General features: G+C 37.3%; 1 protein-coding gene across 1 annotated transcript; it reads right to left on the bottom strand.

Moving 5' to 3' along the window:
* Window positions 1-8,930: 8,930 nt before the first annotated feature.
* LOC116845732 (zinc finger BED domain-containing protein 4-like) lies at window positions 8,931-10,490 on the bottom strand. Its single transcript, XM_032818773.1, has one exon. The coding sequence runs from the start codon at window positions 9,801-9,803 to the stop codon at window positions 8,931-8,933; it is 873 nt and encodes a 290-aa protein (XP_032674664.1). The 5' UTR covers window positions 9,804-10,490.
* Window positions 10,491-10,890: the final 400 nt, after the last annotated feature.

Below are 10,890 nucleotides of genomic sequence, written 5' to 3'. Positions count from 1 at the left end.
TAAGTTGGATTGGAAACGGATAACATAATTTGTAATGGATAACATATAAAAGAAACGTATCTAAATTTTCAAATTGTTTAAATTTAAACTTTAATTGGAAATAATATTAACAGTATTTTAAATTTCTAATTTTTAAAATAATTAATCGTAGAAGAAGAAGAATAAACAAACATATGAAATGTGAATGTGAATATTTTTATTACAAAATTCAATTATTTAAGTATTGCGGATTTATTACAAAATTAAATTATTTTGATGCGGAACAATTATTTGGATGATAAACATCATAAAAACATTTAAAGCATATAAATTTTCTACAGTTTGCACAATGAATAAATAAAGGAGTATCACATACACATTTATTTTTCCGTAAGTCCGGGGGGAAACATATTTCGTTGACGTTTCGAAACACATTTCTTTCAGGAATTAATTTCGATACAAGCCAAGCGTACTTGATTATATCTGTAAAAGCTCCCGATGATAATTGTGAATGAATTAAAGAATGAATCTTTATTGCGTCTTCTCGCAAAGAGAGCTGCCGGTTTTGTTGTAAAACTTCAACAGAATTTTGGATTCTTCGGATGAAGTTTTTAAGTTTTTAAGTTTTTCGGTTTTAAATTTAAACAATTTGAAAATTTAGATACGTTGCCTTTATATGTTATCCATTACAAATAACTTATATATTATTATTATTACTTATTTATTATTTCAAATATTATTACTTGAATTAAAATTCCCTTAAAATTAAATTTAAATTAATGTTTAGAATGTGATGTTAAATTAAATTTTCTACTTAAAAAATTTGCATACTATATCAATATCATCAAAATAAATAAAAACACTCATTAAAAAAAAATTATTGCTTACTTCGGGAAGCGAACTTGGATCTTATGAATTATGAAGCAAGCACCTAACTCACGAAGTCAACTGCACTGGTTGGAAGTACCGGGAAGGCTCATATGATGCGCCGCGGTGCACTTTGGATATTTTCCCAAATTCACAAATTTACCCCGAAACTAAGGCCTATTCAATCAAACACCGGGACACGTATCTTTTTTTTTCATCTCCAGAATAATTAAAAAAATTGGGGTCGGAATTCCAGGGTGAGTCACTTGGTCCTCCTCTTGTAAGACGTGACATAGTATATCCACTTTTCATCGCCAGTCACGATACGATGCAAAAAAACCTTTCCTTTTCTGCCGTTGAAGCAACTGTTCACATGTGAAAAGACACCGATCGACGTATCTCGGCTTCAACTCGTACGGCATCCAATGTCCTTGCTTTTGAATCATTCCTAATATTTTCAAACGTTTCGAAGCTGTTGTGTGATCAACTCCTAATGATTCTGCAAGTTCAGCTAGCGTCTGACATGAGTCTTCATGAAGTAATGTCTCCAATTCTTCGTCTTCAAACTTTTTCGGCGCACCAGACTGTTCTTTATCTTCAATATCAAAATCATTATTTTTGAAGCGTCTAAACCAATCTGTGCATTTTGTTTCCGACGGAGCATGGTCGTCGTAAGTATCAACAAGAATTCTGTGTGCTTCAGCTGCAGATTTTTTTTGAATAAAGTAGTGCAGTAAAATTCTCCGCAAATGCTCTTTTTTTTGCACAAAACTCGACATGTTTAACACTATGAAAAAAAAGTTGTTTACACTTCGGCGAAATGACATACACTGAATTTCAAGCTTGCTTATAGTATTTCCTTATAGATGCGTTACCATTTTAAACTACACGCACGCAGTTCTGGTAACGCCATGTGTTGGAAAACAGCGAGAACTTATTCAAGTTCCTGATATTTCATGAATAAACCGAGCGTGTTTAATATTTCAGCTGCAAAGCTCGGATAAAAATAAAAAAAATTATTAGAAAAATAGAGAGGAGAGGCGAAAACCGAATATCTTTATCTTTATCTTTATCTTTCTGATTGCGCGCTAAAAGAAAAATGGAAATACGAGTTTGTATCTATCTTTTTCTCGTTATCATCACATTTCGATTTTTATATTCAGTCTATTTTACGTCTATGAATCGAAGTGAATATATACGCGGCTTTCGTTTTTATGTGGTATCCTGTTCATAACGATATAGGGCTACGTTTGATATCCAGTAAATTCGATGATCGCCCTTACATAGCTCTGTGTATGTGAGTATGCGTGCAAATGGACGGGGAGGAACGCTCGCATCAGAAGTGCCACATCTAACAAAGAGATGCCACAACCTGCTAAATTGATTTCCGAACGAGTTATAGCACGTTCGATAACTGCAATATTGAGCATCAATATCCTAATGGGATTTGTGTAAGTGGGCCTTTGTTTGTAAGAAATTATAGTATAAAATTTGAGTCGCGGAGCTGTAGCGTACATAGGTCGAAAGTTGCGGCTCTCTTTCAGCGAGACGGCGTAACTGAGCGAACTAAAGTTCACGCGCCGAATATTTTTAGGCCGACGACGAGCGTTCGAATTCCATCCACGACTTATCTGTGTGCGGTATTTTTTTTACTTTTTCTTATCTTAGTATATGTAATTAATGTTTTTCCAATATAATACATTAGTTTTGAATATACAAGGTGTTCCGTACGGGAGCTGTCGTCCGCACGGATGGCGGGCGGCGGGCGGCCGTGCGCCAGGCGCGTTCCACTCGCGGGCGACTGCCGCTCGCCGCGGCTTCACGCCGTCGCCGCTACGCGGCAGCGCGCCAAGCCGTCGCACAGTGTGTAATTTTAATAATCTAGGTGGAAAAAATTCTGAATGTAATATAAAATGTTATTGTTTCTTTTTTAGGGAATCTTTTACTAATAAAATAGAAAAATAAGCAATTGAAGAAGTTTTTTTAATATATTTAAAGAAAAGAAAAACTTTTCACATAAATATGTCTGCAAAACTATAATTTTAATATTACCAAAATAAAACTCTTAGGATTAATAAGATAAGATACATACAAGGAAGTAGAAACAAAAAAGAAAGATTGGTAAAATAAAGTAGAATATAAAAACATTATTTTGTATCACTATTATCAGACCATTCGTCTGATAAGTCCCTGGACGAGTCAACAAAATTGTCTCTTTCTGCTATTGATGGACTGATCTCTCTCTCGAATTCTAATAAATTTAACATTTGTGGACTCATTTCTTTGTTTTTTGTTTTATTTGGTGCTCGCAAACTTGCTATGAATGGGTCTGAAGTAATGAGTAATCTATTGAGCAAGTCTGTATTAGTATCTTTTCTTGATGTTTTTCTTGTGAATAATTCTCTGTATCGCCTATTGTTTTTATTTCTCGCCTCCTGGGCTTCTTCCGAGCACTGCCCAATAGGTAGAATGCACGCTTCAATAATATCTCTACCGTGAAATAAAATTTTATGAAGACTCACAGGCATTGGATACCATGCGTAGTGTTGTAGGTATAGGTCACGAGTTTGTCTTGTGAAAGATCCGAATTTATCTAAATTTATATTTTTATCACAATTTATGCATTCTAGAATAATACCTAAACGTTTAATCAAGTCTAAATTCACTCCTGTTATCTCAGCAGACTTCTCAGCATTTCTAAAAAATTTACGGGCAGTGTTGCCATCGTTCGTATTACCAGTTTGTTGTTTAGGCATGTCAATTAGTAGACCTAATTCACGTCTGAACTTTTCCTGGACTTCTTTCTTCTTCCGAGAAACCTCTTTTTTATTTTCAGCCCCTCTTGCTTGCCATGTTTTAATTTCTAAACGGTATGAAATATGAAGAATGCATTCTAACAGTCTAATCCAGGAATGAAGAGGCGATAGTCCAAAGGAAAGGAATTGTGTTTTTACTTCTTTCCTCGATATAACGTTTAAATTGTTCATTTCACTTGGTTTTGCTCCACACAAGTAACAAGTTTGGGTGGAAGAACATGATGATACAGCATTGCAGACTTTGCCGTCTACCATACAAAATATCATAGTCGATGTTATGATAATATTCACATCATTAAGAGCTATTTTAGTGGGAGTAAGTGTTTCTATTTGCTGCTTTATTTTATTAACCTCTGTAGTAATTAAATCTGCCGATTCTTTTGCAAAGAGAAATTTGATGGGGCGGCAATACTTCATGGACGATGGGACAGGGCATTTCCATATAATGGTTGTAGACGTGTCTGTACTATAGTAAATTTGTATAGGAACCATAGAAATACTAAATAGACTTTCATCAGTAAAATGTTCTTCGGAAAATTTCTGTTTGTACCGATTCTGTTCTGATCCATCACATCCCCATTTAATGATGATGTGAAAAGTAAAATTTTCAGATAAACGTAATCTCTCGTTAACCTCTTCAATTTGACATAGGCGAGAAATTGTGTGATCAATAAGCGACTGCAGGGATATTTCTGCTGATATTTCCGTTATGATAATGTCCTGAGGATAACATAATTGCTTGACCTCTTTAACTTTGTAATAGGGAGGATACAATTTGCAGTTTAGGTTTTCGGCTTGCTCGCGTATTCGTACGTACTGCCGAGTAGATAGATTAATATCCACCATTAATGCAAGCGCTTGTTCCGGCGATAATAATGTTGACTTTTGAAGCAAGGACCTGCAGGCCTTCTTAATATTTGTACCTCTCTTCGGAGATGCAGCAGAAAGTTCTTTAACAATTGCTGCAGAATCTCTTTTGCCTTCTTTTCTTAATTGAATTTCTGTAGCTGTACTCAGCTCCTCGCTGGTTGACTGAAGGAGGTGTTGAATTTTTAGTTTTTTGGCTTTAGGACCACAAGCACTGAAAGGCTGTGTTGGTCGGCCAGGTCCAACTGTGGGAGTATCTGATTTCAACGTATTTGAAACAGCTTTAAATACATCCTCTGAGAATGTAATATTTTCATGAAGCCAAGATGAATAATTATCCAGAAAGCGCTGTCGATGCCTTGCTACCTTCTCCCATTTACTATTAATTTTTTGACAAAAATTCCTTATTTTAGTTTTTACGCAGGCTAAAACAACTTCAGAATTTGCTACATCTCCCATTTCTTGCAAAACGTAAGCAATCAAGGCATCAAACTTCGAATTCTTCGGAGTTTCAACCCATATCTTAAAAAGGACCTCCCGAGAAATTGAAGACGTCATTCTCTAAAGACTGAAAAAATTATTTTGTGCGCAAATTTGCGCATAACTTCTTTTATGATTTAAATACCCAAAAGTACTAGCTTCAATATCTATATTGTCGCAAAGCGGAATTAGGTGAAATACTAAACTAAAATCTTAAATAAACTTGAGAAATAGCGTTTATGTTAAAGGAAAATTACTCACCTTTTCAAAATACTTCTCCGACTCGACAAAAACTATTTTTGAAAAACAAAATATACTAATAACAAGGAAAAACTATATAATTTACAATTTGAAGTTAGATATAGCTTTGAATGTGGCTGAGCGCTCACACAGATCTAGCGAACTGGATATACTGAGACGCGAAAGTTCGAGCAGTGCTTGCGCGGTGCGTGTCCGTGCATGTTCAGGCGCGCGCTACTGCCATCTCCAGCGCATTTGAAGGAAACCAACTCCATTTCCAGAAACAATGGATATTCTATTATCAAGATATAAAATAAACTAACACTCCGGACTAAGTTGAAAAATTGAATTTTTTCCACCTACATTACCAAAATTACGCACTGTGCGTCGCTCGCAGTTAAATTTCGGTGCGGCGCTTATATAAGACGTCGCGGGCGACGGCTCTAAGCCTTTTGACTGCGTTAGCGCATCTGGTCACTGCCTCGCTGAGGTATTCTTGTAACGGCCTTACGTTACGTGCGGGATAGTCTTAGCCGGTGTGGTCCGGGTTTCGTGTGTGAAATGAAAACCAGTGGTATAGGTGATAATAATGTGAAACTATATTCTACTTTCGAGGCTATTTACAATTATTTACAGGCGACGTTACGCCGATGGCGCGTGGTCGCGTTTTTGCTCTCGTCGGGAGCCGTTGTTGTCGTCTCGCGATCAGCTGCGAGCGTTGGGCGCGCGAGCGGCCGGCGGGACGCGGTCGGAATTGTTTCCGGATACACTATTGTTCGTCGTTCGGATTTCGTTGCCTCATCGGCTTTAATCTGTTTATTTATTTTGGTCTTTCCTTGCTGGTTTAAAGGCGCTCGTTGTCGCCGTTATCTTACGCCCTGTATGCGTTCGCGATCGTAGGTGTTAGCGGCGTAGCGTGAGGAGGAAAAAGGATGCCGACGTCGCGTATCCACTTCGGTCGACGGAGCGAGGTACAGATTGGAAACCGACTTCGCGTATCCACTTCGGTCGGTAGAGCGGTCTCAAGGAAAAGATGTCGACGTCGCGAATCCACTTCGGTCGACAGGAGCGGTGTATGGAAACCGACTTCGCGTATCCACTTCGGTCGGTAGAGCGGTATCGGAGAGGATGTCGACGTCGCGAATCCACTTCGGTCGACAGAGCGGTGTGTGGATAGGAAACCGACGTCGCGAATCCACTTCGGTCGGTAGAGCGGTATCGGAGAGGATGTCGACGTCGCGTATCCACTTCGGTCGACGGAATGTCTAGGATCTCTAGGACTTGCGAGTTCTGGTCGGTCGTGCACCTGAGAGGAGCTTCCCGATCAATCTCTCTCGATATCAATTTTCCGTCGGCTTTTATACAAAATTATAAAAAACAGTTTCGACTGTTTGTTGACATTGCGGTTATTCCGCGCGCGGTTGTTCGGCGTTTTTGTTATTCCTTGTTTCCGGATGTCGTGACGCTTTCCGGATCGTCACATTCTTTTGTACTCTATAGCTTCATATCGCCTTGTTGAGTGCGTAAGCACGTTGGGCACTTGCCTCGCCAGAGATATCCGTGTGCATATCTGCATTTATCATCGCTGCCTGCAGAGTGTCATAGACACGTTGGCATTCAGGTTTAGGTCCCGCAGCCCTTTAGAGTGCGCTTGCACGTTGGGCTATCGCCTCCAGAGGGTCCGAGGATACGTTGGTATTTGCATTACGAAGTGTATGGTAACTCCACGGATCTCCACCTTCTCAATACGATCAAGGATTGAGAGAAGGCCTCGTGCGACCCTTCGGATTACCTTGACACCTCCGCGGTGGACGTCTCTCTTCGCGACATCTCCAGTATCGCAAACAGCGTGTATCAGGTCGACAGCATGCTGTACTGTCGGGCTCACGACTCCGCGCGAGTTGTCGTAGATTCCTCTTGAACCTCTGCTGCCAGGGGCACAGCATATACACGCGAGCCAAGCTCGCCTTCACGTCCGCACAGGACTTAGTCGCTACCAGGGACGCAGCATATAGGGTGTATATCAGTTGGACACGGGGCAATTGGACACAGTCCAATCACAAGTCGCTGTTCCAAGGGACCCTATAAATGTCTCTAATCACACGGTGCTGTGATTGGCTGTGTCCAAATGCACCGTGTCCAAGTGCACCGCTCCCCAGCATATACACTAGGGATGGGCGATGTGTGAAAAAAAATCGATATTAGATTAATCGATGTTTGAATGTATCGATGTTGATTAATCAATTATTTACAAAAAACATCGATGAATCGCGCTTACTTTAAGAAACGCTTTTTAAAGGAGAGTGTCCCGATTGACCTCGTTACCCCACCTTTTTAAAGTACCCACCCTTTTAAAAGTCTACAGGGACCACATTCTTGAAATAGTTGCGTATACGTAAGTTTTATGGCGCAGATTTAATCATACAAGATAAGTGCGCAATGGAGGGTGGGACCCGATTGACCACGGGACGATTGGACACAGATTACACTGATTGGACGACACTAGAAAATCCGCTAGGCACGACTCGCTGTGAATGGTGGTGTCCAATTGTAACGTGGTCAATCGGGATACTCCCCCACTAACCTATACTTTTCGTAGTATGTACACTCAACACTTTATTAGCTCGAAGAAATAATATTTGTGCACTAAACAATTTTTGGAGCCATCTTTGCAAATGTCTAGAGGGGAGTACAGAGCCGAATTTTGAGATCAGGCTCATACAAATTTATAATAAATGAAAATAAAAATACGGAATCGTGTTGCACTCTAAGTACAGCAGATGTACGACTTGAAGTGCAATTTGAATTCGCATATTTATTTATTATAAGTTTTTACAGCTTTAATTACAAAATCCATCTCTGTACCCCTCCCACGCATCCCCTCCTCTCTGGACATTTATAAAGAAGGCTTTAAAAATTGTTTGATGAGCAAATATCATTTCTCCGAGCTAATAAAGTGTTGAGTAAACATACCATGAAAAGTGTAGTGTAATGTACCTTTCTACAATCGATGTTTGGCTCCTGTGGACTCTTAATTATAGAAGCTTGATTCTTGAATCATTTCTAACTATTCATATATGTAACATGCGAGTGATATTCAATGAGCGTATTGTTTTTACGGAAAAGCTGTACATTTATTGGATATTACTAACAATGTCTATGAATAGTTACGAATGGTTCAAGAATCGAGCCCCAGGAATATTTCAAAATTTGATGGATTTTCTAAAGAAATAACGGAAATTTTTTACTAAATGTTATTAATATTTTATTTATTCTTTTGTCTAAAAACTTTTTCCATCACACAATAGAGGCAGGTTCTGAAATGTTGCAGAGCACTTTTCAGTTTTCAGGTGTTGTTGTCACTATAAATAATTTTCAGAAATTAATATTATTGTTAATTATAACGTATGAATATCATGCTTTCACAATAAACCATAAATCCAAGCATTGCATAATAAATTGAGTTAGTGCTCCATGAGTGAGAAAGGAAATATAAGGATGTTTTTTAAGGGAGTAAGAGAAAGTTGTTCAATGGAAAGTAAATAAAATACATACAATACAAACATTTTAATTAATGCGTAATATATTTAAAATGAAAATTATAGGAGGATAGAACAATTAATATTAGGTAAGAAAGACGAGGAAGAACAAATAGAGCAAGCAAAAGTACAAACAATATATTTATTTTAGTCCCCATTCTTCACTTGACATACTGCTCAAAAATAATAATATGTTGAGATGCTCACCAGTAAGACGACTGCGATTGTCAGTTTTCACATTTCCAGCATGTGAAAATAAACGTTCGCATGGCACTGATGTTGAAATAATACTCAAATATTGTAATGCGAATTTGGACAATGTTGGAAATGCATGTTTCAGTGATTCCCAATAAGTAAAAACATTCTCTGAACGATAGATTACCGGCTGGTACAAATATTGTTTTAACTGCAAATTTAAATTTTCAGAAGTTGCATCAGTCATCTCTCTATTTTTTATCACAAGATTATCGTGAAAATGCCACACATTTGATGTTGAACTCTTCGCATTAGTAACATTTTGGTCGTTTTCGTTTTTCCTTCTTTCTTCGTGACCAGATATTAGCGTACATATTTTCTTCAGCTGACTATCAATATCTTGAATTGCTTTGGAAACTGCTAAAGCAATTTTGAAATGCAGTCTTTTAAAGCGGGGATCTAAAATTGTTGAGATTGCCAAAATTCGATTCGATTCCAGATGTTGAAATTTAGTGTTGATCTGATTAAGCAACTTTGCTTGAAAGTCATTGCCAATTTCTGTTATAACCATGCAATCAGTAATAGCTGCTGTCATGCAGTAAATTAATGGAATAATGACACTAGCAGTGGGATAGTTTTCCCCCCTTATCTCGGTAATTACACTTGCAACAGGACTCATTAATGCTACCAAATCTTTTAAAACCGAAATTTCAGTTCTTGAGAACATATCTGGCATATATTGGTACATTTCGATATTACAGGATAAACATATTCCTGTAATGCCAAAAAACGTTCCAACATGTAATAAGTTGTGTTCCATCTCGTTTCAATATCTTGGATAAACTTTAAGACTGTTCCGTCAGTTTTCCCATCACGTTTTTGTAATCTTTTCAGCTTATCGGATGCGACAGTACTGTGTTTGGTGAGTCTCACAATATTTTTTACTTTAGTTATAATTTCCATAGCAGGTTGGATGGACTGTAGTGCGTTCGGTACTAAATGGGATAGAATGTGCACGAAACAAGCTAATTGTTTACCACTTCCGACTAATTTGGTAACTGCGCTTTTAATATTAACTGCACTATCGCTAACCACGGCCATGACCTTATTTGAATTTACGTGGAAATCCTTCATAATATTTAGTAAAGAGTCATGTAAGTAATCACTGGTATGATTGTTATCCAGTGGTAAAACTCCTAAACATTCATTTTTCATCTTATAATCAGCTCCCAGATAATGAATAGTTACACCAAGATAACTCTGATTGGTAACATCAGTCCAGTTGTCACATGTCAAAGTGTATGATAATATTTCCTTAATTTTCTCTCTAAATTGTTCTTTTATTATTTCGTACTTTGCTTCTATCATGTTAGTAATGGTCTTCCTACTTGGAATGTTGTATAAAGGAGCTGTAGCTTTCATAAGCATCTTGAATCCCTTCGCTTCTACAGTGGAGAGTGGGAGCTTGTCGACGGCAATCATATACATAATTGACAACGTTATTCTATCTGCAATCTGTCCACCCTCTGGAAATGTTATTTTTTTAATTAATATATATATATATATATATATATATATATATATATACATATGTACATATTTACTTTTTCACTAACCTTTGAATGATTTCATCCTGCTAAAAGCATCATCAATTCGTAATTCACTGTCCTATAATTATTGTTTTTCGAACATATTAATATAATATTAATTTTATATAATATTAATATAAAATTTATATTATGTACTTCATATTTTAAAAATCATACCGAGTGGAGTTTCCTTTTTTTAGAACTCTGACTTTTATCAATAGATTCAAAACTTTCTTCACAAAATTTAGAATCAGATTTTCTTTTATTTGTTGGCGATATTAATATTTCATGCTTCCTTGAAAGATGCTGCATGAGATT

Source organism: Odontomachus brunneus, unplaced genomic scaffold (assembly GCF_010583005.1).
Source record: "Odontomachus brunneus isolate Ranch 3 - 2012 unplaced genomic scaffold, Obru_v1 Obru_scaffold_057, whole genome shotgun sequence".
Taxonomy (NCBI): Eukaryota; Metazoa; Arthropoda; class Insecta; order Hymenoptera; family Formicidae; genus Odontomachus; species Odontomachus brunneus.
The sequence above is the reverse complement of the archived record's forward strand: the minus strand, read 5'-3'. Positions and strand labels throughout refer to the sequence as shown.